The sequence below is a fragment of the Colletes gigas genome, unplaced genomic scaffold (assembly GCF_013123115.1).
Source record: "Colletes gigas isolate AHSC1104 unplaced genomic scaffold, ASM1312311v1 Colletes_gigas_Sc00002, whole genome shotgun sequence".
NCBI lineage: Eukaryota > Metazoa > Arthropoda > Insecta > Hymenoptera > Colletidae > Colletes > Colletes gigas.
In genome coordinates, this window is record NW_025106631.1 from 925,259 (window position 1) to 953,011 (window position 27,753).

The 27,753-nt window shown below is 32.7% G+C and overlaps 2 protein-coding genes across 4 annotated transcripts; one reads left to right on the forward strand and one right to left on the reverse strand.

The window, feature by feature from the left end:
• Window positions 1–613: 613 nt before the first annotated feature.
• On the forward strand, window positions 614–25,469 carry LOC122398249 (trafficking kinesin-binding protein milt). Of its 2 annotated transcripts, XM_043397962.1 has the most exons (13): window positions 614–811; window positions 2,034–2,256; window positions 4,636–4,740; window positions 5,045–5,149; window positions 19,623–19,699; window positions 19,790–20,165; window positions 20,271–20,506; window positions 20,642–20,832; window positions 21,051–21,293; window positions 21,387–21,724; window positions 21,836–22,183; window positions 22,289–22,491; window positions 22,559–25,469. In XM_043397962.1, exons 1-13 carry the CDS (start codon window positions 614–616, stop codon window positions 23,018–23,020), a joined length of 3,105 nt encoding a protein of 1,034 aa, XP_043253897.1. In that variant the 3' UTR covers window positions 23,021–25,469. The 2 variants fall into 2 exon arrangements, with proteins under 2 accessions (XP_043253897.1, XP_043253905.1); XM_043397970.1 differs by lacking the exons at window positions 614–811; window positions 2,034–2,256; window positions 4,636–4,740; window positions 5,045–5,149 and adding exons at window positions 7,404–7,730; window positions 9,707–10,156; window positions 10,215–10,636.
• Window positions 25,470–25,792: 323 nt separating this feature from the next.
• Window positions 25,793–27,451, reverse strand: LOC122398266 (guanine nucleotide-binding protein subunit beta-like protein 1). Of its 2 annotated transcripts, none has more exons than XM_043397982.1 (5): window positions 27,349–27,451; window positions 27,027–27,270; window positions 26,716–26,894; window positions 26,238–26,556; window positions 25,793–26,112 (listed from the first exon to the last, which is right to left on the reverse strand). In XM_043397982.1, the coding sequence occupies exons 2-5, from the start codon at window positions 27,168–27,170 to the stop codon at window positions 25,810–25,812; spliced, it is 945 nt and encodes a 314-aa protein (XP_043253917.1). In that variant the 5' UTR covers window positions 27,171–27,270; window positions 27,349–27,451; the 3' UTR covers window positions 25,793–25,809. The 2 variants fall into 2 exon arrangements, with proteins under 2 accessions (XP_043253917.1, XP_043253925.1); XM_043397990.1 differs by having other exon boundaries at window positions 27,027–27,183; window positions 27,349–27,443.
• Window positions 27,452–27,753: the final 302 nt, after the last annotated feature.

The following is a 27,753-nucleotide window of genomic DNA, read 5'->3' on the forward strand; positions in this document are numbered from 1 at the left end:
TTGGGGCTTTATATTTAAATCATTATCGTCTTTAATATTTGCGGTGTCTTAAATTTCATCAAATTACAAATTAAATATGCTTACGCATGATTATTTTTAACAAACAAAGCAAAAGGAAATTACAGAATTTTGAATGTGTCTGTACATTTGTTATCTTCATGTATTTAATGATAACACTGGAAAGAAGATAGAGTTCTTTGTAGGAATCAATAAATTGTTCAGAAATCGACCAGTTCGTTCAAAAGTTTTGCAATATCTGTGTCTAGTTTTCCTTGTGATATTTAATTTATACATTACAGTGCAATAATATAATTTTGTAATTTATTCAAAAGTTTTTCAGAATTATAAAAGGACAGCTGTCAGTGTTTAATAATTATTTACAATGATAGAAGGCAGCAAAATAAACGCCTGATATTAGAGAAAAGTAGTAATATTGTACAAAAAGAAATTACTTAAATTGTTAAAGTAATTCGTTAGACTCTTTTTTAAAACCTCTTTGAAAATTGTTATATTTCATTCAATCGTCGAAGAACTTGTTTTTATGTCAGTAGACTAATGGTTGTTTGATAAGAAATATTCCTGGATGTGGTAGCTTGTCATTCTTTTGAATCAAATGTTGCTTAGAGGAATTGCATTTGCGGAGGCAAGGCGAACTTCCGCTAGACGTATTCTGAAACCTCAAAATTCTGCTTGCGAAAGAGACAACACAGATTTGTCATACGACGGAGTGTGTCTGCATAGTTTGGAGTCAAAAACAACTACATTTCTGCGATCAGTCGGAGAACATGACTCAAATTCGTCCCTTAACTTTGTAAGTTTTCTTTGGTTATAACAGTTTTGGAAAGTAATAGGAACTGAACAGTAAAATCAAAGATCTATAATGAAATATCATGAATTATTACAATATCAAGTATACCAAATAGATATTTAAATTTATACATCGAAGTATCTTTTCCTTAATTATTGTAATACATCTATTGCAAGTTAATTAGAGAAATAATTGAAGTTAAATTTATGGAAAGTACCAAACTGAATAGGAAACGAACTTGCATTGCAATTTTACATTCCTTGAAACCTTAATATATATTATTACTAATTGATTCGAACAGTATCACCTGCATAAACATTTGTCTATAGTAAACATTGGAAACTTTATCAGAAGGTACTTGAATATTAGAAAGTATGGAATTAATGAATTTTGTTTGATATACAATGTTGAAAATAACTACATTGGAATATAATTTGAAAGAAACGACTAATATTACTCATTCTGCATAATATGTTATAACTGAGAAATCATACAAGAAGCAGACTTTGCTATTCGACACTTTAATCAACGTTTATCCGAGATTAGTAAGCAAAGATTAATAAAGTAAAATGTAGTATAAATAAACATGCAATATATACCATATATTTCGTAAGCAAAAGTATTATAAATATGAATATTTCACGTTTTTTCATTTCAAACAAACAGTTTGTTTGAAAGTATGCAGTGCCTCCAATTTTAACTTTTTAAAAATTTTTAAATGCCACTGAAACGCATAGAAATAAACATTGTCAATTTGACTGTACAAGGTGTTATAATTTATTCGTAAAAAATTCCCCAAGAAAGTCAAAAAAAATATTTCTTCTGTTGATGTTTCAACGATGACGTTGGAAGCTTTGAATATCGATTGTTATACGCGGTCTTAATTGCCCGCTTGCTTCATTCAATACAATAAACAAAGGAGAAAGCAATTTGTCATCTGTTGCTACTGTTGGTGGAATGATATAACTATGCGTAATTTCCGATGATGGCCGAACCATATTAAGCGTCTCTTTTTCGCTTTTTCACGATAAACATCTTTCAGAGCGTATCTTCGGCTGAAATCCATTTTGGTTTGCGTTAAAAATCTTTTGCTAACCTAAGTTGGGCAAATTTTATTCAGGAACAACGAATAAAAATTTCAAATTATCCATTTACAATTATCGATACTAAATGTTGAAATAAATATATTGTTTCGATTATTTTTTATGTTTGATTGTTTGCGAAGGAAGGTGAGGCGATATCTTTCGTCGCCACAGCGTCCAAACTGGCCGCCGTGGAAGATGCGGCTCCGAAGGGGCCCGAGGCTTCGATTCGATCGAAAGCCACTGCACTCAAAGTCTCGCCTACGACAAGGGCTACCCTTCAGGCCCTTAGATTACCCAGAAACAGAATATCACACCCTCTTGCTTCTCCTCCAATCACCACCAGGGACGCCGGAACCATCACTGGTGAGTTCTAATTGTTGTGATCCTATTTTCTTCGTATATTTAATATTTCAATTACCCGACGATTTGATCTTTCTATTAAATTATTCTGCAAAGTTAATTATAATATGTATTTATATCTATCACCTATACGAATTGAATTTAATTTGTAATGGTACAAAAGTTTTCGAACCATTCTCTCTTAAAAGATGCGTGTTCATCCGAGTCAATAAACTGCGGATCGATTATTTTATTTTAATCGTTTAATAGACAATCAGCTGTTAATGGTATGCGCGATCTAATTGAGTACATCCTGCGGTGCCACGTGGTCTGCTCCCTTGGACGGTAAAGTCACTTCCTTTGGAACATCCTAGGTTACCGACCAAACTTCTTCTGTCGGCAAAATCATTTCCCCTAGCTAATTTATAGAGTTTGAACGAATAAAATTTCAGTTCACGAGGGTACCTAAGAAAAACAAATGTAATTACGACTACAAGTTCATCGGAATTAAAAATTTAACGTGGTTAATTAAAACGTCGTAATATAATGTAATAGAAACAGAAACAAATTACAGTCACAGTTGGAAGTCGACGAAATGTGTGTTTCAAATCGTAGCTTCTATTTATTCTTTCAGTTAGTATAGAGATTTTACAAAAGGAAACAAGTAAAGCTTAGACTAAAGCAGGCTCGAGCTATTGAGGTTTCCACGTACCTCTTGTTTATTTATTTTGATTACACACAGTCTGTTAAACAAGTTGTTGAATTAATTTTACAATTCTGACGATGGTGCAGAAATAACTGACGCACTTTGTTGCGTGACGCCGAAAATAACCGACCTATAAACGGTCGGTCATTACATGCTCTGTGACCATAATATCCGTTTGTCCATTTAATCGCGAATGATAATTTTTAACATTTACTCATTTCTTATTGATATTTATAACTAAGATACTTCCTGGAAAGTATCTTTACAATTATTTGTTGCACTTAGTTATATTTAGTGAATATTTGAAATTTCAATGTTTCGAGCATTATAGGAGAAATTTTAAAACTTTCTTTTAAACGGAATATCTATATTTTTTAGATTCAAGAATAAACCTTAGGAATTATGTTTTTTTTATTTCGTAGATATATATACCTGTTATTTGTGAGCTTGAAAATTGTCATTGTTTAAATACATGCACAACAGTTTATTGTTTTTGATTTTTCGACGATCGTTCGTGTAGGATAAAGTATGACAAATGTTAAGAGAATCATTGATCGAGTCAATTCAAAGAAATTTGATAGAAATCGATCATTTTGCAATCGATCTATTCAGGGTTCTGTAAAGAAACGAAATTGGCGGAAAGCCAATGATTCGTTCTATTTTGTTCTGTTACTCTGTGCACTATGTTCTATCTTGACTTGTGAATCTACACGATCGTTTTCTTCGCTCTCCTGTGTTTTGCCACTCCGCGGCAGTTTAACATCCATTAGGACGATTATTCGTGACATTCGAACTTATTTACAAAGTCAACATTTCGGATAGACTTTACTGTGCACGAATAAGAAAAATGTTTCGTGGCTTTCTAAATTTTTCGTTATTTAAAAGATGTGCAGTTATATCATTCTTTAATTATACGTGAACATTATAATTTAAACCGCTTCAATATTATTCTAATCATAATGAATCAATCAATTCTGTAAACACATCTTTCTATTTTTTTTTTTAAATATAAAGAATCAAAGTTCCATGATCTCTATACATTACACATGTTCCTATTAAATGTATATACAATTTTACATTTTATTCGTGAAATATCGTATAAACATAGTTGACGCACGTTTTATTTTTATAAAAATTATTACATGTATAGGAATGTTTTCATACATAAATATGGTAAACTATAAAAAAGAAATTGACACAAGCATTCAGAATAAATTGTATTGTGATAACTGCCTGTGTGTTAACGCAAACGTAGTAAAACATTTATGTGATCGTGTTCAAAAAGATAATAAATTTATGCAGAGAGATATGTAGGGATTATTAGTGTGGAATAAAGGATTATGTACCTCGGTAATAATGAATCGAGTCGGCCTAGTGGCCATGGAAGGCTGAAGAAGATTCTTGAAAAGAGAGACAGCATTCTTAACAAATGGAAAGATGGTATGACTTCTTTTATTGTATTTATTACAATTGAAGGGCAATTCGAATAAATTAATGAAAACCAAATAAAAATCAAGCACTGTTTGGATAAATCAATAGTATTGTTATCAAATAAAATTAGATCACATAGAGTGGTGAATGATTTCCCTTAGTGCATGATAAATATTTGCCAATTGAAATACAAAAAGTTTAAAGGTTCTGTCAACTGGATAATGCGAGTGGAATAATTATTAATTTAAATATTTTCTTTATTTTAGAGGTCTGCAGCAGAGGTGAACTGCCAGAAGTTGAGATCATCAGTCTGTTAGAAGAACAAATACCTAGGTATCGTCTACGTGCTGATACCCTCACTCAGTTTCAAGGTAAATGTTTGTATACAAAGTTAATATTCATGTTGAAAAGGTCAACATTAGTACCCATATAGCTCGGATAAAGTTTTGTGTAAAGCACATTTGTAAATGGAATTATATTTCAAGGATATTAAAAAGTACATAAATTTAAATAAATTAGCATGCACTTTTCTGATTCAAGCGTGGGGTATCGTTAATTTATAAACTTCGATTTTATTTCTATATCTATTTGTTCATTGCAGCCTTCTGTAACGTTTATTTATATTAAAAAATGAGTATAAATATTTAAATGATTTATTTTGTTTCTTGCATTTAGGATACGAAAACGCTGACTGGTTTATTCCATCGCCGGCGCTAAAATCAGTTGACACTGACTTGAAATTATCTCCGGATCAGATCCGAGAAACACTCAACTACTTTAGTAAGTGATTACGTATAAATTTTTATTATTATTTTTCATTCTGTCCACAAAAGATATTGTCCACGCTGCAATCAATGTCGTATGTTATAAATTATATCTTGTTATTTACAAGATTTACCAAATAACTCGTGAGATACTCCGCCAAATCGATCTTGGAAAATTCGAAGAATTTCATTTTGTAAAAATATACAACAGCCCACTTTATACCAACTTATCTTTCCCCAAATACTTTCAAAATGTCAACAATATCATTACAGATATCTGAGATAAAAAATATCAGTGGCATAATCTATAAAATGTGTCATAGAATTAAATATGATTCAATATACTTTCTTCGTTAATAACGTTTCAACGAACAACGATCAAAAAACGATTTTTCTGTCTAAAAGAAATTTGTTTAGAAATATAGAAAACGTTAATACTTAATACGGATAATATTTTTGTCTAAAAGCAGGCAAAAATTGTAATTTCGTATTTTTTAAACAGATGCAAAATTTGTAAAATGATGATTTAAACGCTCTTCTATTTTTGCAAAGTATTTTATGACCAAATACATTTTCACGGTATGTTTGGCCACCCCTGGGAAAAATTTTAATGGGAGATTATAGAAAAATAAGACGAAAATCAAGAATATTAATTTGTTGATTGAGGCTTCGTTAAAAAATTATTAAAAAAATTTCAAATCGTTCTGGAAAAAATATTTTCAGTTGCAGGGGTCAATTATAATAATTTTTGGTGAATAGACATACCCCCGAAATCCTACCCACTTTCTAGAAAAAAATTCGAGAAGGTGTGAAATTTTTCGATAAAATTAAAAAATTTCAAATCGTACTAAAAAAATTATTTTCAGTTGCGGGGGTAAATTACAATCATTTTTTATGAATACACATACCCCCGAAATCCTACGTACTTTCGAGAAAAAAATTCTTCACCGAAAATATACTGTGTGGCCTGAAATATTTTTATAACTTTTTAACAAAGCCTCAATCGATAAATTAGCATCCTTGATTTTTGTCTTATTTAGGCCTCTAGAATCTCTCATTAAAATGTTTCCCAAAGGTGGCTTAACACCCTGTATAATAATAATATTTTTTCAAATCGTGAACATTGATTCATTTTAAAAATGCTATTCAAATTATTTGTGCACATAATTAGAAACGAATTCTGAGCAGGAAACTTCAGTTTTGTATTTACGTTGTAAATATTTCGTTGTAAAATCTTACAAGAGGCAATTGTAAATTTCATTTATCTTCCTCATAAATCACAATTAGAACTTAGCCAATCTATTATCTTTAACTGACAAGGCGATATATTCGACGATAAAAGTCAATCTTTATCGTTCACTTGTTATCGTAAATTTGTGATAATGTTCTTCAAAGGCTAGCGTTATTTGTTTGATTATTTACTTGAGTACGTTCTTTTTTTTTCTCTAAGAAAGTCTTTTTAAATTTTCATGTGTACAATATATTTCGTACTTACATGCATACATATATTTGTTATATTTTTTTATTAAGTATTATGTATAGTTTCTTATATTGACAAATTTACGAATCTACTTAATACTTTGTACGTGGAAGTAATTTTTTCACATTTTTTAGGCATGGTTATGAAATGATTATCTATATAACAATTATGTTCTATGTATGTATCTATATATGTATATATGTACAAATAATTACTAATCTGAACATCTAGTTTCACAACAAAATTCATGTTTACTGCTTTCTTTTCGGATTGATAAGTAATATTTTATGCAAATTAATTGACAGAGGTTTTGTATAAAATACTTTATAGGTAATTGTTGTCAGAATATTATTTAGGGGTAAATCTACGTGGAAAAATAAATCGAAAATGTAGAGTGACATTTTTTCATACGTAGATTCATTTTCAAATTAATGGATGTGAACTGTAATTTCATTCTAGTAATTAATCGTAATCTTAATTACTGTATGGAGTAGTACATCTAGAGAAACTCAAGATGGAAGGGGGAAAAATGTTCCGTAATTAAGAAAACCACGTTGCTACAAAAGTATTAGAAACTATTCCAGGAATTAGTGTTTATTGATCATTTAAAAAAAATGTTATGCATAATTGATAACAAGTCTTATTTACTTGGGCAGTTTTCTCACTATCTAATTTACAATCGCTCGAAAGAGTCCTCGACCAATCAGAGCGCTCGACCCGGCATTGCTGTGGAACTAGTGAAACTTCCATAGAGCAATTTAGTCGCCGCTCGTCCTCCACGTTGGGAGGTCGGTCTGCGGCTGTATTGTTATAATGTAAAGGAATTCCAATTCTTCTACAAGGAAATCGACAAACATTTTTTTTCCAAGTGCTGTTTCTTACGAAGAATACTGTTTCCATCCATTTTGTGGAACATCCTCTGAAACGACAGTTAAAAGTGAAAAGGCGTTTTAGTGCACTTTTGTTTTAAATGAATATGTTCATGACGTATATTAGCAATTTTTTATTTAAAGTTTAAACTGCTTTTAATATGTTCGTTTAACTTAAAAACATGTCACTGACATTTTTCGTGAATTAATCATTGCAACGGAAATGTCAAATATTCACCAATCTTTAGGTAAAATTTAAAATTAAGAGTTAAAACATTTTTCGATAGACATTCTTTATAAATCAAGTTACAGTGAATGAAATACAATTCATTAGTGTCAAGGAATTGTACCGATCGAATCGAAAATGTAGTTAGAAATTACAAACGATCATTTTCTATTAAATTCAGTTTGAAATAAAGATTTGTATTAAAAAGATCATTTGCTAAAGTGATTAGTATAATATCTGTTTCCGGGTACAGACGAGAACGTGTAACATTTTCTAAATTCATAGTGATTGAGTATATTTGAAAGTCTAGTGACACCTAGGTTAGGTTAAGATGACTTTCGAAAAGTATCTGCTTTTGTTATTCACGAATTAACCGAATTAACTGAATTCATATTTTCTACAGCAATTAATTAAAATTACTACATGAAAATGTATTTATCTCGCAATTTAATTGCACGTAAGATTAAAATGTTTCGAAAATTATAAATTTTAAAGCCATGCGCACATAGGTTAAATCAGATTGTATTCGTAAAGATACGAATATATTATTTCGAGTATTTTATATAATGATTTTCAAATTCTACATATGCGTCGTTATTACACTTTTAATGTTGCTTTCAATAATATTCAATCATGTTAAAGTAAAAATTACCTAATTTCGATTGTTGAAAGTTAAGTAGTTGTTAGGTTAAGTAATTATTCTTTAAACAACTTATTTTACTTTGCAATTGAAGTAATTGCCATTCGATTGGTAAGAAGATTTTGTTTAGCATCTTGAAGTTTAGCATCATTGTTATATAAGTTGTATAGTATCCTTTTATCTTTGTAAACAAATTATTGATAACAGATTGGCAAACCTCAAGGCTTTCCGTTCATTGTGTGACACATAACTGCAAGAAATGCAAACAAATAATTTGCTCGAGAAATTAAATTTTAACTATGGACTATGTATTGAGTAATGTAACGATTGAAATCGGTTATCAACTTTTCAGCAAATTCTCTATTTCCATGCGTGTATATAAAAACATAGCTTGGTCCAATAATATTGTCAAGTTAATTTCAATATTTATTGCCGGAAGATCAATTAATTTCCTCATGCTGGAAAAAAGCATGTAATTCTTGGAATGCACTTTTTCTGGTATGGTTCAATCCTTTCTTATGGAAATAATGAACAATTTAAAAGATGTGTTGGAAGAAATGCGAAATATAATGATTGTTTTTGAAACTTTATTAGGACTCTTTTGCACCAATTTATTTCCTTAGCATAATTACACTATTTAATTAATCAGCATCCTTGGAAATTCTGAATTGTGTTCTCAATTTTCACTCGTTCTAACATTTAAGTTATGTTGATTTAATTTATGGTATTTATTAAAATAGTCGTATTTCTCATGAAAGTACAAATTCCTTACTTTAAATTTAATTTGATATGAATTCTCAGATAACAGTTTTAAGAAAAAATTTGCAGTATCATAAAATTGTAACAAGCATACGTTTGTGCAAATTTTGATTTAGCATAGTAACATGATATTACTTTATACCATAATACTCTAGTTCTCATGAAGTTTTTATTTTAATTCATGAGTTTTGCTCTCTTGGTCGTTTAGTATATATTTTATTGAAAGTTTTGTGTTTAACCATATATAGAAATTGTAATCGCACATTGTCAAGAAGAAAATACATGAGCAGTAATGGCAATAGCTACTTTATCTTTACTCGCGAGGTTCTTATCGATTCATTAATCACACGTATTGGCAGTATTAACCGATTGCTTTGTCGTCGGTATTATTGCGCATTCCTTATACAAGAATTGGTACGATTTTTTTTTTTAATAGTATGCATAAGTTATGGTAAAAAAAAAGAATCGTATGCATGCTTTTCTCGTTTCGATAAACAGGTTTTAAAACACACAAAATTCGTAGTATACTTTGAAAATTACCGTTGCAATTAATTCTCGGAAAATCGTCAGACTGTTTAAAAACGTTTATTGTTTAACAGCAAAGAATAAAGTAACGTAGTGAACGAAGGGAGGGCATGGAGGAAAAACATTTTTTTTATAATAATTTTCACAAAAAATAAGAGACAGAAAAATAGACAAAATAGTGATCCTTACGAAGGTTCTTTATAGTGTTCTAATGAATAAAATTGTTAAAATCTCAATTGCCTGAAGATTGAAAGATTTAGAAACATTAGGTAAGAAGTTACGTGAAAATAGACAAACGAACGGAGATCATTGTTTGAAAACTGTTGACAATATTCGAAATGGGTTTCGATATACTCGATAATTCTCGGGTCGATTTGTGTCGGGAATCGAAGGAACATTTTCAAATGTTAATACCGTAAACCTGGGAGATTCTTTATGGAAAATGAGCTAAAAGTTTGCGGTATGCGGTTTAACGACTGTCTGCATACCGAAGGGAATTTCTTCAGAAACGTGCCAATTGAAATGTATGTTGAAGACTTGCGTTAATAGATCGACGAAAATGAATGAAGATTCACTTGATAGATTGGAAGTTCCAGAGGAACATCCCCGTGAAACCGACGAAGAAAATTGTACGGAAAATCCTCGTCGAAGATTCGAAATTAGTTCCCCGCGAACTCCGACGTTTACGAGTTTAGCTTTGGACGTTTCGTACGCTGCTCTAGGCGCGTCCAGCCTTCTGGATGTTGGATCCTTGATAAAGACTCCGAAACAAGATCCGTCAGGATGTAGGAATGATCGTAGTGTCGCGGGGTGGCTGGATACAAAATTAACGTCAAACGACGAAAGTACGCCGGAAGAAAGGGTGGAGTCTTTGAAGGAAGTTTTAGCGGAAACTAATATTCACGAAGGGGACGGAATCATTTCGGATTTTTTGTTTCATGTCGCCAGAACGAAACATGGCAAGATTTATATCAAGATTATTAGAACGATGCTTCTTAATCGAGGTAGGACATAAATACTGTAGCTTATCGATTAGTTTTGACGTTTGCTCTTACGAAACCCGGTAAAAATAATTTTATTAAAGCAGCACCTTGCCGAGTTAGAAAGTCAACCGGAAGAAAGTGAATATTGGAAACAAATAGGAATTATTCTAACATTCGTTTCACATAGTTATACACGAAATCATACAACAATATAATATTCCCGTCGTGTGATCTTCGATAACAAATCCTATAAAATATCTTCGTTTTAATTGGATGAAATATTGGTTTACTTAACCAATTGTCTGACTAAAAATTTTATGATATTTACAACGATAATATAATAACTTGGATTTATTACAAATACTTTGGTAAATTATTTGATTTTATTTTTAATAAATTACTCGAACGTGCTACGTCGTAGCCAATTGTGTCGAAAGCAGAACATATAACGTAACCAAAAGATGCCAGCTGTTGCTATTTACTAGTTAATCGAGCGTAGATATTACAGCTTTAGTCAACAAAATATTCAATATCGAAAAATGATCAATTGTACCTGTTACGATCTATATTGGCGATCTACGTTGACTTACCGCAACATGGAAAACACACGTTTATTTATTCACGTTCGAAACATGAATTCAAGTTATCTAACTTAAATCCCACAAGAGAAGTCTCTAATTTTTAATTAAATTTGACAACATGATGGATCCATATCTATAATAAGCGTGAACGTAATTATAGCCGTAGATATTGTGAAAGTTCGGAAAACTCGCATAGTTAAAAAGCGCCGTGAATAATTCATACACATGTCAAATTATACAAATATATATTTGCTTCTACTTAACGTTTACTATTTAAAAAAAATATGCATTTTTTTCGAACTTTTATACATACTTTCTTAATAGATTAATTATCTACGGTTATAGTTGTAGTTGTTGTAGATATGGATCTATCACTCTGTTAAATTTCATTAAAATTAGCATAGATCACGTCTGAAAAACTCTGTTACATTTTTATAGTGGAGTTAATCGACTAGACGACTTACAAACGATTTACATATTATATTTCATTGAAAATTATTAACATTGGCACGAAATACGTAATTATATGTAAATTGCAATTTATTTGGTGTTGATATTTATAGTTTTAGTACGTTTGTTTTACGATTATCGTTTGAATTTAACTATTTCACCGTGATGCGCACGTTGCGCGCGCAGCTTGCTTCTGACAGTTATGTGGTATGGCGCCGTAACAATATCATCGTGCGTTTCGTTTCAAGCTTTGTCCATGTTTCTCGACGAAAAAAAAACGCAATTACTTTGTTACCTGGCGGACGTGAAAGATCGATCGGTGAGATAGCTAGTGTTTGTATAAACAATTATCCGTTAAACGTCGAGAACATAAACGCAATCTATGAAATGTGCCCGGTGAATCCTCTGACGTCAGAGGTGTAGAACTAAATAGTGTGTTGAATGGTAAGTACTAACTTTAAAATTAGCTCGATTTTTAAATAAATTTAATAATGCACATCGTTCAATCCGTTTCTCTGTTCATCTTCATCCGACGAAATCATTGTATAATTTTTTTTTAAGCAAGTATCATTTTTATATAAAATATACTTGGACGATGTTTCTTTGAATTCGGTGTTTTAACTTAATAACTTTTGAACGATTGTTTTGATCTATGGATTCACGTCAATTTTTTGATCGAGGTTTTCAGACAAACCGCAACTAGTTGTGCTTCTGTTTAAAGCTATTTCGCTTCGCAACAGGACGCCATTTTTAAAGGTCGTAGTATTCAACCCTTACGTTTATCTTTTATTTTTTGCTACTTTACGGTCGTCCACGTTCTTTGTGCGACACAGGCCCGACATTTTACCGGTTCTAAACAAACGACATAACTATTTAACGACGTATCTGTATTTATCGATTGAAAAACATTTACACTTTATGGTGTAACGTTTTCTAATATTACCTCATCGTTACAGAAAATATTGTTGATAATAAATATAAAAAATTAATTACAGACAGATGTTAAAAATAATTCATTTAATAAAATTACACTTGTTCGTTCCAAATTACTTGAAACATACAAATAGATTCATAAATCGAAAAGTTTGTTAAGAATTATAAAATATATTTATAATTTTGCTGTTCTATAATACGTCTTATTAATACACTTTTATTGTTTGTAATTTGGAAGTACTTTAGCTAAAGTTTTATTCGGCAAATGGTATTTTAAACGTGCAATAGTGAACTTCTGGTTGGAAAGACTGAATCTTGCCAGAGGTTAGAGCAGGTCTTATGTAAAATATGAATTATTAAGAAGCAAGAAAGAAAAGAAGATTTATTCGTAAAACCAAGAGTTACGTGTAACGAATTGTGACAAACGTTGAAAGAGATTATTTGAAGGTCAGGTTACGTAACTTCTCAGATTAATGTTTTCTCCACGTGGTTGTTTTCAGTCACGATGTTATGTTTGTTTCTTGACATTACTCGATAGTGTACATTGTCATCTTGATCTATAAAAATATAAAATATTATAATAATAATAAATATAAAAGTATCAGTAATTTTCTTAATACATTTTTTTAGTTAATTAAGTAATCATAAGAAACGAAGAACATGAATTTGACATGATTAAATATTTATTTGGAATCACGTTTTAATTAATATATTAGTAATATTCTTTTGCTGTTCATATAATATAAAAATTAAATCACAGAAAGTATCTCCAATTTCAAATTAATATTTAAAACTGCGAAGAGCGTTAACGAAGCGTAAAATTAATTACTCGAGTGAATTAGGGTCGTTGCGTAATTATCTTTGTTCCTATAAATAAAAGATTAAACCCTTCCATTACAGAAATTCTCTGTTTTCCGATATTCGACTATTTCTGGTAATGTTACGTCATATGTAAAGTCACGTTAGCTCAATAGAAGTATAAAATTGTAGATTGAATATAATTTATGAGCATACAATATATACGCAGAATCCAGACTGAGGTTTACATGAGTACCTTGTCTGTATTTAACGTTTGAACCACAAATATTAGAATATACTTCATACGACCTTCGCGAATAGGCGTCAATTTATTTTGGATGTATATATTCGCCCTTTTGAGCGAAAGACACGAGCTCGCCTTAACACTCCGATGCATGCTCTTATACAAGCTTCACTTCGTAGAAAAATCAATAATCACCCGCAACGTTTCTGCTTGATACGTAAGGTTAGACTTATTTGCAGTTTTAATTTCAATCGTTAGATTGTAAATTGAAGCCAATCCATACGTCGACTATCTCGTCTATTAGTAAAATATTAATCTCTTATTTATTTAAAATATTGCAAGTAACTTGATTCCACCAAATATAGTGGTGCATCGAATGCACAGAATGTACCATTAAAAATTTTACGGGAAAATTGTGTTCAAAGTTTTGTACAATAAATTTTGTAAAATGGCCCGTAAATACGCAGGTGTTAAATCAGGGCTTGAATGTTCATCCAAGTATATTTTATATTATATTCATTCTATTAGAAAATTCGTCTAGAATTCGATTCTAAAATTTGTGATTATAACTTGGATAAAAGTTTCAATTTTTATGAAACACGATTTATTTTAAAGCAACGCATTCTCTCCCTCCTCACTACCGCTTGCATCGCAGTCTTGCCAGGCTCTGTCATTCATTATCTATTTGTGGAATGAGAAGGAACAGTGTTTCTCTAATTAGCTCGTTTCTTGTTTTATTTTCCTACTCCGCGTCTCTACCTTTTCTTTTCCCCATTGTCTCTCAATTCCCATAAATTTTCATCATTCTTTCTTTCTATCACCCCTTTCTACTAATCTCTATACTTTTTTAAAAACCATACTAAATTTTCCACTCCCCATATTATCCACCTTTCGTCTGCACTTTTTTCTTAAATGTTATTGTCTCTGCTCGTCTCTTTCAGCTTTTGTCAAACGTTCATCGTTATCTACTATTCTGTAGATTGCCATCGTTATCGCAAGCGTTCACTATTTTTGTTTACTATTTCTAGTAAACAGCACCCACGCACTGAAAGTGTGTGTCTCAGCTAAATGAGATCTAAAAGTGTATAATCCTTTTTTAAAAATTATTTTACGAAAATATGATTTAGCAAAAATTTTGATACAATGGTGGCAATCCACTTTTAGATCATAAGTGAGAAACACTGGATCGAAGCACCGTTTATTATTACACACGAATATAAGATTGACGAATGGGATGTCTTGTTGCTTAGACGTAGTAGCATTTTTATGATTTTTTGGTTTCCTACATCAGTTCAGTAGGAACGTATCTATTTTTTGCGCACATTACGTTAAAATATTATTTTATTCTAGCAGGTATTCAAACATTAAGTAAACGTTTTGACCATGTTGCAAAATTAAAGGTACAATGTGAGCACAAACAAAGTGAGTTCAGACTTTAGCGATAAAGCACGTATACAAAGAAAACGAAATTCATCCAGCAGTGAAAATTAAAATATATGCAGCGATGGACATGTATTTATGAATAATATATTTCCAATGTCATAACATTATTTTCAAGGGACAAAATTATATCAAGTATTATTTTAACTTATAATAACTAGTATTTTGTCATTCGTCATTTGCTTTGATAACAGATGTACAATGTCTTTGCATGAACCGTAGTGTTCGTAAGTGTGTGTCCGCCACCGTGTTCGTTGTAACATAAAACTAAAAATTGTATTTATTTTCTATTTTAGCGATTATAGTTTTGTTACGAACAATGGTTTCGTTTTTATGCAGACGATGTCTATGTTATCGACTTCGAGGTGACGCGCCATCTGACGGAATTAATCGTAATCTCCTAGTAGGGTACCGCGTGGCAGTCGAGCGGGTTGCCTCGTTTTAAGGCGCCCAGGAATTCAGATTTCTCTGTCACGACCTCGGTTAATTGTATTATACGATATACCCGTTACTTTGTCGATACATGTCTATTAGCTAGTGGAACACGCTACTCTGATAACCCAGCCCTAACTATGAAAAGTTCAACATAGCATTGTTCTTAGTCACCCGTATTAGTTCGTGCGATTAATCGTATGTAGATAAGATACATGTTTACAATGAGTTGTGAACGCGAACGTGAACGTCTTAAGATCATGAGCTTTGTTCTAATCTCGCGATAAAGAAATGGTCAACACCTCCAATATAATTAACGTTGATGCTCGTATATTATTTTTTATTTAACAATTTACAGTATAATCGTTTTTGTTACAATTAACGCTTTCTATCTTTCCGTGAACACAAATCTTCTTCTCCGTATCTATCTATTATGCTATGCAATTTATCATTTTTTATATGTACTGTCTATCTCACAGTCGCGTCATGCGATCCAATGTAATGGCTCTTTTTTGTTTCGTTCGGTCTTGACGTCTAGACCCCTTGTAAATAAACCTACGAGCGTGAATAATTAGCTTGATTGGCTTACCTCTCGAGACGCTAGACGCTTACAAGTGTACGCACGTTTTACATGTCTTGCATCGATCATGCACCAGGGCCATTGGCACGAGTCATCGATTGTTACTTTTGGTCGACGTTTGCTGCTTTTTTCTACAACACACACGCGAGTTATGTTCGCGGGTGTCCACAGTTTCCGCCACTGGCCCTGTCACGCTGCTCTAACGATCGCCGCCTCTCGAAAACCACCACTTTTAACACGCTTAAAAGGAAAAGAAGGAACATATTAGTAGTAGTATGAGCCATCGCGTAGAGCTATTAAACAGTAGAAAAGAAAGCGCTGGAAATAAGTAGCGGTAATTTATAAATACAGCTAACAAATCAGCCATTGTTCCCGATCCTCCCTGGATTTCCGGTCGATCCTGGCGGAGGAGGAAAGAGCCGCTGCAAATAATACGCTCCTGGAACCGGAAGAATCTTCCGACCAGGAGCAACAGGACGTCCAGGAGGATGATCCTTACGAGTACGATGAAGACATCAGACCCTCGAACGACATTTCGCCGGAAAACGCAGTTTTTCTGGAAAGAAATTGTCCCAGCTCGTCTAGGATACATGCACCTTGTTGGGGATGCAGTGACTATAGACGGTTACACACGCCGATTTTCCTGCTGGCTACTTCTCCAACGGAGCCATCTTGCACGTGTGTCTCCTGTCAGTAATTATTCAATTATCAAAACCAATAGCGAATGGTTTAAACCTTTCTTTTCAGTTTTCGTTTCATTTTTCGCTTCTGCATTTCTTACGAAGTTTCAAAGTTATTGCACGTAACGTATAGTCGTCTAACATTCCGCTCAAAAGCCATTAGACACGTACTGGACAAACATAAAAGATAATTCGACTATTTCTATATTTCGTACATTTAAAAGAAACATATTGTACATTTTACATATACATCTGTACAGGGTGTTTGGCTATCCTTGGGAAAAATTTTAATGGGAGATTCTAGAGGCTAAAATAAGACGAAAATCAAGAATTTCAATTTGTTGATTGGGGCTTTGTTAAAAAGTTATTAAATTAAATTAAAAAATTTCAAATCGTTCTGGAAAAATTATTTTCGGTTGCAGGGGTCAATTATAATAATTTTTGGTAAATAGACATACCCCTGAAATCCTGCGCGTTTTCGAGAAAAAAATTCGAGAAGGTGTGAAATTTTTCGACAAAATTAAAAAATATCAAATCATTGTAAAAAAATTATTTTCAGTTGTGGGAGTAAATTACAATCATTTTTGGTGAATAGACATACCCCCGAAATCCTACCCACTTTCGAGAACAAAATTCGAGAAGGTGTGAAATTTTTCGACAAAATTAGAAAATTTCAAATCGTTATAAAAAAATTATTTTCGGTTGCAGGGGTCAATTATAATAATTTTTGGTGAATAGACATACCCCCGAAATCCTGCGCGTTTTCGAGAAAAAAATTCAGTACGATCGAAACTTTAAACGTTAATAACTTTTTAACGAAGCCTCCATCAACAAATTGGTATTCTTGATTTTCGTCTTATTTTGGCTTCTAAAATTTCCCATTACAATTTTTCCACATATAATATGAATGATAATTATAGAAAATCAACTGTTTTAATGCCATAAGCTGCTAAACCTGTAATAAAAAATGCAGTTTCGGTGTAAAAATGCTTTCGTCAGCCTTATACACATGTTTAATATTTTTCGTAAAATTGATAAATTAATCCACTGTTCGAGGCACAATATTGTAATGTATTTCAAACTTCAAAACTCAATCAAAACTATAATGAGACCTCTGTGTTTGTTTCCAGCACGCATTTTTGCAAATCTGTATCGTGTATTGTAGCATTCGCATTAGCAGCTACGCAGAACCAATTAAAACCATATAGCGTGGTATTTGCAATAGTTTTCCTTTTGATTTTCTCCCTTTTCCAAACATCGCTCGCGCCTGCGTACTTGTCGCCTTTGTTCCTTAAATTAAGAATTTCTATAGAAAATAACAAAAGGCAATCATTCTGTTTATAAATTAAGCAACGTGGAAACATTTTTTTTCCACTTACGTGATAGAGCATAAAAAAAAAAACTGAAACAATGTTTGTGATTACAGCTTTACAAAGTTATGTTGAATAGTTTCTTTCGAATAGTTTAAGTACTGATTTTACCTCCTCAATTATAATAGGGAACGGAAATTATTTCTGGCACACTTCGATGTTTGGGAATGTTCCCTTGTCAGAAGAAAGAAGTTTTCGATAAAAATGAAAGAAAGAATTTGTCAATTATGAAAGAAGAAATTTTGCATTCATGGAATATGTATTTGTCGTCGTCCAATGATGAAGAAACATTTTTGAAAACGTTCTGTAACGCTGGACCACACGAACGTGGAGCAATAATTCGAAGACAATGCCTAACTTTGCAATTGGATTGCGCAAAAAGATAATTTACTTCAAGCAACTACCGCATTGCTGGATAAAACTATTTCTGGGCTTTAAGAAAAGCTGTGTGAAACGTGGAAAAGCTTAAAAGACCTTAAAAAGCCTTGAAATTTAAATATTTCGAGGATTCGCTGCAAATTATTGCAAGGAAAGAAGGAAAACAATGAATCCCTACGAAGATATGGATAATCGAAGCTGATATTCAGAACTTTAAACAAAAACCAAATTAGCTGATTTTATATAAAAAAAACTTCAACGTTTTATTTGCTGAAGCAACGTAATTATCTGGAAAGACTTACCGGAAGTGTTCGATGTTAGAAGAACGGGTTAAAACTGTTGGTTTGCAAGTAGCAGTATGGTTTCAAGAAGATTTAGATTTTCTACCTCGGAAGAAGTGGCGGATCAAGAGTAATTAAATCGTCACGCAATATATATTTATTATTTATTAGATATATTTATACATTGCATTCTATACATTTTTTAAATACGCACTTGTACAACAAAATAACTAAAATAAATTTCAAATCGTGCCAAAGAAAGTTCAAAAACATAGCTTTACATATTTTCTCCCTCGCCCCCCTCATCCTTCAAGCCCTTTGGATTCCATCCCTGTTAGACTTCTAAAAATTGAACGAAGGTCACATAGAAATTGCTAGAAACAGAACTGATTGAAAATATTTATACAATATTTAAAAAAATTAAATTTGCAGTGTAAAATATGCAATTAGTTTCTCTAGCTATTTTCACCCGGCACTATAACAAATAGACACAACCGAATTTTGTTTGTGTAATTTAATGAATTATACGCGACACTCGGCACATTTATCGAAATCGTGTGCAACAAAGGTAGCGATTATACTATTTAGCGATTTAAATAAGTAATATACAGTTAGGATAATACCACAATCATTTATAAACATTCATGCTGATATATCTTTTTCTGTTTGATTTATTATTTGTATACTTTCTTGTACCACCCTCTATTTATTATCAATTCATCGGTTTTCTATTGCGAAACACGAGCTTGTCTCTTGTTATGTACAATACTTTTATTTATTTATTGTAAAACAGTACTCGTGTTATTGTTTGTTGCAAATATTGCTTATTTTGTATTTCAGTTCTTTGTAGCAACCGGGTGAGCCAAATGACCAAGACTTATAATGATATAGAAGCAGTTACAAGGCTTCTAGAGGAGGTAAATGTTGCAACCAATATTTTATATATATCTGCATGTATACAATATACTTTGTAAAATGTTAATTAAATGGTACCTTGTCATTTACAGAAAGAGAAAGATTTAGAACTGACCGCACGCATCGGTAAGGAACTACTATCGCACAATCAAAAACTCGAAGCCACAGTTACCAGTTTAGAGTGCGAGTTAAAGGAGGCTAATGAAAGGATCACTCAACTAACGCACGAACTCGCTAAAAAGACAGAATTGATTCAAATTCTCACCAACGATGCTGAAGAATCGACCTCTGAAGCCAGCACGCCCACCGGACTTCGTTCCATCAGCCTTGATATGATGCAGAAAAAGATCAGCGTCCTCGAAGATGAAAACAAACATCTAAGAGTCGAATTCGCGAAATTGATACACGATGCTGATTACTCCGAAGAACAAGAAGCAAAACTTGTCAAAGATATTGCTGCTCAACTTGGTTAGTCTACGAAAGACTTTTGTTCATACATATAAATGATTATTTTTATTGTTATAGTTTTTAAAAACTGGACTGTTAAGATAGAAAAGTAATTTTGTTATATAGCAAACGCAAACATGGAGGTGGATGGAATTGCAGACGAGCTTGATAGGCAAAAAGAAGAAAATCGGCTGCAACATGAACAAGTTATCAGTTTGACAGCAAAGCTAGCTGAAACGGAGTTGAGATTGGCTCGGTTGATGGCCGAACACGATGAAGTGGGAGCTACTTTGCTCATCACCCGGGACAATCAGAACACTCTTGCGAGTGAACTGGCTGAGTTCAAAGATCGATACGTAGAGGTATGTTCTTGGATTGCAATAAATAGCCATTTTATTTGTTGTTTCAAAATTATTATTCAGGCTGTTAAATATTATGTCAAATTGTTTTAAATGGCGATAAACAAATAGCTATATTGTAATCGTTTATGTTACAAGGTGGTGAATTTGTTAGCGGAAACTCAAGAACAGTTACGGAAACAAAGAAAAAGAGGCATGCCAACGGTCAGAGGAGGATCTCTATTTCCCTCGATGGGCATTGCTCCGCAGCCAGATTCCATTGCTTCAGAATTGGAGTCTTCTCTATATTCTGAACTCAGTTTAGATTCTGGTATCAGCGCAGACAGAATGTGCGTTATTTTGTCATTTTGAATTTAGAAAAAGAAAAAAGAAATCAACGTAACATTTCTAAAGTAGATATTTAGTTGAAAGTTTTGAACGAGCAATATTGAATCTCTAGATATATTGTCCACAAGTGCAAAAGAGCGAAAGAAAGTTTCATTGATGTTTATTAGTTATAATTGTAAATTTAAATATTGTTTTAATTTGATTTTTTAATATTGCACAGACCTACTTACAAAAAAGTTTTCGAAACTGTTCGAAGCGCTTCAAGAAGTTCGTATGGAATTGATGGTGGTAATCAGTTCCCAAGAATAGGTTCGATGACTACGTCAACGTTATCGACTGGTTCTACCGGGCCACGAATGAGCTGCAGACAATTTCGACCTATGACGTCGGTGTTTCCTAGTCTAGATTCCACCGGACATAGCGACTCGGAAGGCTCGCTTATCACAGACTCTGAAGATTATCCGTGAGTTTTTCTTTTGATATTAAAAATATAGAATTTCTTTTAGCTATTCGATCTCGAAATGAATATACAAGATGTGTTTGTACAAACTTTTAGTGGCCCGCAACAAACGGGAGTACCAGGAGCACCTGGAGCAGCAGACCTCGAAGCAGCTCTTCGCAGATTAACACCAGCGGAAGTCCTTGCAAGGCGTGCTTGTCTTAGCACCGGTACAGGATATAGTTACGATTACGATGCTGGAGCTAATTCACCTTCGAATTTCGTACCTATCGGTTGTAGAACACCGGATAGTATAATGTCCACCGGGAGTACTGGGAATTTAAGTGGTTACAGTGGAAATGCGTGGAGAATCCCTGAGAAATTACAAATAGTGAAACCTATCGAAGGATCCCAGACTCTGCATCATTGGACACAATTAGCCACGCCAACGTTAGGTAATGCTACAGTTTTAATTATAAACGTGACGAATAACTATTTTCTTTTACGTACACAATTTATATAAGTTCGATATAAGTCCTTGATTAAGTTAGCGTATTCCGCTTCAGGTGGACTTTTGGAAGAACGACCAGGAGTGAAAACACGAGGAGGTCGTGGCTTGGAAGATTTAGGCCTAGTCACTTTTACTTTAAGCGATCTTGAAGAAGACGAGGAATATACCAATCCCGGGAAACTCTTTCAAGATACAGGCTCTATATATACGTTTACAAATAGCACTGTTTTGCATCCCGATGATCACACGAATGTAACTTCAAGTATTGTGGGCAGTAGAGTTGCAACCGCACCTAGTAGTGCTTTAAATTCCGGGATGAGTACCCCCAGAACATTAAGCAGAAGAAATTCTACTTCAACGTTTTCAACGACACTTGGTCTTGCGAAGATGCTGAACGAAAGAGGTATTTTATTAATTGAATTACGATCGGGAACAGAGACATGCTTTTATGCTTTGTTTAAAGCCTAACCCAGGTCTACGTTATTAAAATAATTTACACGTCAAATAGGTATAAAAGCTGTCACGCCTTCTTGCGTGGGAACTCCAAGTGGCGAGAGAAACTTTACACCTACTGCGACACCTTGCAATAGTCCTGATGCTAGTCCTCCTGAAAGTCGATCTAGTTCACCAATCCCGGAGAGTGGACTTTCTATGGGATTACTATCCAGCGGAGCAGAATTATTAAAGAGAACCTTTGGCGGAGATACAGAAGTACGTAAAAAAAAAAATGATTTACAGAAAATCTAATTGAGTTTGAACGTTACATATTTGTAAATAGGTGAAAAGAAAGCGGCCCGCACTCTCCAGATCCGAGAAGAAGGCTCTTACCGGTATCCGTTTAGTCGAGAAACTCGAAAGGATTGGTATCGATACTATAATGGCTACAACGATAGGTTCGTCGATGTCTCCGCTGGCATTTCAAGGTTCTCTGTATAGCAGACGTCCTACCGAAAGCCCCATGGCTCAGTTAACTTTCCTGAAAAGCTCCATGTCGTCCAGTGGAAGTCGTGATAAACTCTCGCCTTCTTCCAACTCGAGCGATTCCTCGAAAGTGGTTGGAAAGAGGCAAGACGAATCCGCGCCGAGCAGGCAAAGGAGAACCGGTGCTAGAGCTACAAGACCTGACCTCGGACAGGTCACAACCGCAATACCTGTCACGGTAACAAAAGAATCACCGGCGCAGTCCGCTTTAGGAACTATTAGTTCGCTTCTGTTTGGGAGGAAAGGTGGATTACTGTGAAATTATTATTTGTTGCGCGTTAAGTAAATTATTCAGGGGACAAGGATCGATGAGATTTACAAAGAAGATAATTGGAGATTGTCGGAACGATGAGAAAACAAATTACGTACGTAACATATTAATATTTTATGTTCGAATTGATATCTTTTAATTATGCATTTTTTCTGTACTTAAAACGAATATAAATATACATAGTTATCGAGCGACGAAATTGAAACGGATAATCGAGTGGAAAACATATAATTAACTATTTGCTATAGTAATGTTGTAAACATTGTCCGAATCGAGACGATGTTGAAATATTTCGTTTGAGAAATTCATTATCATTATTTATTAAATAATAGCTCGTGCATTTTCGTATATCGAAGGTAAAATTCGATAGCAATTAGAGCGAGTGTTTTTAAATATGTTTTTAATATTTTAATTGATAGTATTGTTTTAAAGATACGGTATTGTCGTGATAGAAATGAAACTCGATATTCTTTTGGCGATGGTTTATTGGATCTTTTCAAATGTAGAGAAGCAATGAGTTTAAGCAAAAAGAAAAAGATCGAAGTAGTAAAAGAAGAACAAATTTCAGCTTCGTTTTTATAATGACAACACTGTACGTAGAAACATTATCTCTGCTTTTAATTACAGAAATTCGGTTTTATATCGAAACTGAATAACTGCCGTGTCGTTGCTTAAGATATTACTTAAAGTTATTTCTATTTAAAAAAAATATAACATTAATATCGATTCCTGGAGAATGTTTCCAGTATTATTTTCAGTAAAATATGGATTTTGAATGTTAAGTAGCATAACAACATTTTCAGTATTATGTTTATATAGAACCACGTATATACAATTATGTAAATGAACAATTTTTCATCGCTTCGACGGTCTTGCTAGTGTTTATTATTTTAATTTCGAAACGTAACTATTTTTTATCAACTAGTTCAGTTTTTAAACGATTCATGATAAGTATCCAATTCGTATTAAAAAAATTAAAAAAAAAAAAAAAACAAAACAAAACAAAAGATGACTATTTCGTAGAATTGCATAGAAGAAAAACCAGAAATAAACTTGTTAATCATTCTTTCTAGTTGCTCATCGATTACAAAAAAAAATCAATCCAGATACATACAAGTAAATAATTTGAAGTTGTTAGTTTATTTTTACACACACAGGATACATATACACACACAACAGAAAACAATGTATTATGTAAATTAATTTACATTGTATAGAGAAAAACACAATACTAGTAATAAATATTTAAAGATCACGTAGAATGCTGCACGGTGCTGCATCATGTAACTATGAAACGCTACCAATTTGTTCAGCGCGATTTTTATGAATAATTAGCGACTTGTTTTTGTTATCACGCAATATAAGTGAATTCCTCCTAAGTGAAAATGTTCAATGTAATTATTATTACACATTATTTTATATTAGAGGCAGTTGTTCAAAAAGTCCAAGGATTAATCATTTTAAAAACGAAATATTGATTAGCATCGCATTAGTGGTATCTTATTCGATACATTTAATTTATTTTATAATTTCATACGCGTCGAAATGTCGTTAAAATAATGAAGAAAGCTACTAAAAAAGAATGCAACGTTAATTGTGCACGTAAAAAGCAGATGAATTGCATCAAACGTACAGTCAACCATAATTAGTATAAATTAATTTGTAAACAAAGTAATAGAAATTGCGAGGGGAAAATATATCTCGAGTAAAAGTCGCAAAGAATTTTGTAAGTCGGAGCACAATTTTTCGAGACAAAAACGTTTAAGTTATTGTTACGTTAAACAATTTTTCTTTAATTGTATTCATGCATTTATCGTGAATTTTTTAATTACTATATTTTAGATGAATTAGTTAATTGAATCGTTGCTATTGTCAGTCTCTCGCTAGAGACTCAACAGTTAGCGCAGATGATTAATTAATCGTCGTTTATTTATCGATCATTTGACTGAAAGGAAATGTTTTCAACGATCGAATCAATTTTTTAGTCGGTAATTTATCTTTTGTAAATAACTTACTAATGAATTGATAATGGTCTAATTTCTAGATCATTTCTAGTGCAATGACTAAAAATTACTTAATCAAAGAACACTTTACCAATGACCTTGAATTTATATAATAAAAAATGTATACGCAGCTATCACGTTAACTTAAAACGGAATCAAATATCTTTAGTTTCGAACGGTATGATATTTATAGGTCAATAACTGATGAATTATTTTTGTAAATAATAACTTGAGGGTATTCCTTTTGTTCCGCTTTCTTTTTTTTTTAATCGGTTGGAATTTAAAGAAATTGATTGTAACGTCGTAGTGAATTTTGTGGTGAAATGTTATTTTATTCGTGAATGGACCTCTGTCTTGTATCATAGGAAGGATTGTTTAACAGGCGCAGCCTTGTACATAGACAGGTACTGATTAATAAATTAAATTGAGAAACTTGAAGGTATTTTCTACTTTTCCAAACCACATTTAATTCGATCAGTTTGTACTTTATCAGATATACGTTAAGTATAATTATTTCAGGACCATTGGTAACATTTCAAATACAATTTCTTCGCGATTCTAACATAAGTGAGTAAAATTTAAAAAATAATTCAATAGTCAAGAACATCAAATAGCAATAGAGAATAGCAAAGGAGGGTGAAAAACGAGATTACAAAAAGAGAGGACAATAGTGTGCGGCAAGGACAAGGAGAATGCAGATTAGAAAGAGAGGGGAATCGTGTGCAACAAAGGCTGGAGTATTAATTAGTTGTTTATACAAAATTTATACAAAATTTAATTATAAATATCCCACAATGCGATATATCCATCTTTTGCAGCTGTTGCCATCAGATATTTATCATTGCATGTATTTACCCTCATTAAGGAAAAAGCAATATCTTGTACAGTGTCTCTGTGTTGGTCTAAAACAGCTAGTGGTTTTAAACTTTTCCAAGAATATAATCTAACTCTACTGTCCCACCCTCCAACTGCTACTATCTTGGCATCTGGTCTTATAGCAATCACAGATGTACCAGAATTTTTCAACGTAACTTTGACTTTATTGCACAGTAAATGACTTTCTGATAAAGCAAATATCTAAAAATTATAAATTAAAAATTTTATTAACAAACGTGATATATTTAAAAAAATATTTTACCAATTCGTTTTCTCGGCTCTTATACTTTTTCGTTGTTGTAAAATTTAATCTGTATTAGTTGTACCTGCAATTGATCGGTGGGACTACCAACAATTCCTTTCATTAAAGCACTATCAAAATCCAAAGCCATGGGGCATGAATCTGTGGTCAAGTAGCTTAAAATACTTCTTTGCCTTACGTCCCATAGAATTACTTTGCCTCCTTCGTACCCAACAAAGACCAACCTTTCATTTTTCAATGGTTTAATCACCATTACATCTCCCAGGTTTTTTAAGTTTGAAGGATTCAATTTCAACTCTATGTTAAATGTATCGGATGACAATATTCCAATGTTGGATTCCTTAAGCGGTACAAATATTTCATTCTGGGAAAATGCTTGAAACCTACCAGACATTTTAAATTTATTATATTCAAACCAATTTATATCGAACGATTATAAATTTTTTTATAATGTCACATGTAAATAGCTATTGTTATTCCCTTTCTTTTACAGTGTTCTATTATATACGTATAGAATAGATTATTTTTATGCCTAAAAGTACCTGCAATAGTGATAAAAGTCTATATCGATAGATTTGTACAAGCTCCATTGGGATTCTGTTTTCTTATACGCTTTTATTACTCCACATTTATGTTGTACGAATAAATCCTTGTCATTTAAACTTTGTAAACTTAAACAAGAATCTTGCCCTGATTCAATCTGGCATAATTCTCGATTTGTCTTCAGCAGAGAGAACAATTTATGTAATAATTTTAGAAATTCGGTAATAATACTTAAGAGATATGTAATATGTTTTAGTTTTTAATTTAGTTTTTATAGTTTATAGACGCGTATTAGTAGTAGTTTATTTACTTTTAAATCCCAAACATGTACTTTGCCTGTTGTAGTACCCACAAAAAGGTGTTCTACATCGAAGTTCGATTGAAGACGAATACAATGAATGCATCCCATATCACCGCGAAAAAGATACACTGGGTCCGGAGAAGGTATAGCCATTGAAACAAAATTTCTGCAATTTATAACTTTAATATTCACACTACAAATCAAGCTTTTATCAATTTTCGAAGAACTGATCTTCCTGAACCAGCTTTACCTGCTGTATCATAAATTTAAATCATTTAAAGTCAAAAGTAAATGCAGTAAGAGAATAATATAAAATCCTCGACGTTCTTACCTGATCTTGTCCCTTTAAATTGGCTATGAAATATGTTAACAGCCATATACTTCTAAATCCATATTTGGATTAGTCAAAACTTAAATTTCATCACACTATTTTGTTTGTCGTAGAATAGTTCGTTTCTTTCAACGCTAGATGGCGGCATTTACCGACCTCAGGCCCTCTGGTGCTAAAACGCCCAAGTTTGTCGTGGAATAGTTCGTATCGTCCGCGCTAGATGGCTTTCTCGACAAGCTTGGGCTTTTTAGCACCAGAGGGCCCGAGGTCGGTAAATAGCGCCATCTATCGTTGAAAATAACGTACTATTCCACGACAAACTTGGACGTTTTAGCACCAGAGGGCCTGAGGTCGGTAAATAGCGCCATCTAGCGTTGAAAATAACGTACTATTCCACGACAAACT

Bases quoted from the DNA above. Each gene is read 5' to 3' on its own strand.
- LOC122398249 (XM_043397962.1), top strand. From the start codon at position 614: ATGTTGCTTAGAGGAATTGCATTTGCGGAGGCAAGGCGAACTTCCGCT. The intron at 21,725-21,835 runs GTAATGCTACAG...ATTCCGCTTCAG, and splicing joins ATTAGCCACGCCAACGTTAG to GTGGACTTTTGGAAGAACGA. The intron at 22,492-22,558 runs GTACGTAAAAAA...ATTTGTAAATAG, and splicing joins CCTTTGGCGGAGATACAGAA to GTGAAAAGAAAGCGGCCCGC.
- LOC122398266 (XM_043397982.1), bottom strand. From the start codon at position 27,170: ATGGCTATACCTTCTCCGGACCCAGTGTATCTTTTTCGCGGTGATATG. The intron at 26,895-27,026 runs GTAAATAAACTA...TCTCTGCTGAAG, and splicing joins TACATGTTTGGGATTTAAAA to ACAAATCGAGAATTATGCCA. The intron at 26,113-26,237 runs GTACAACTAATA...TATAATTTTTAG, and splicing joins GTCCCACCGATCAATTGCAG to ATATTTGCTTTATCAGAAAG.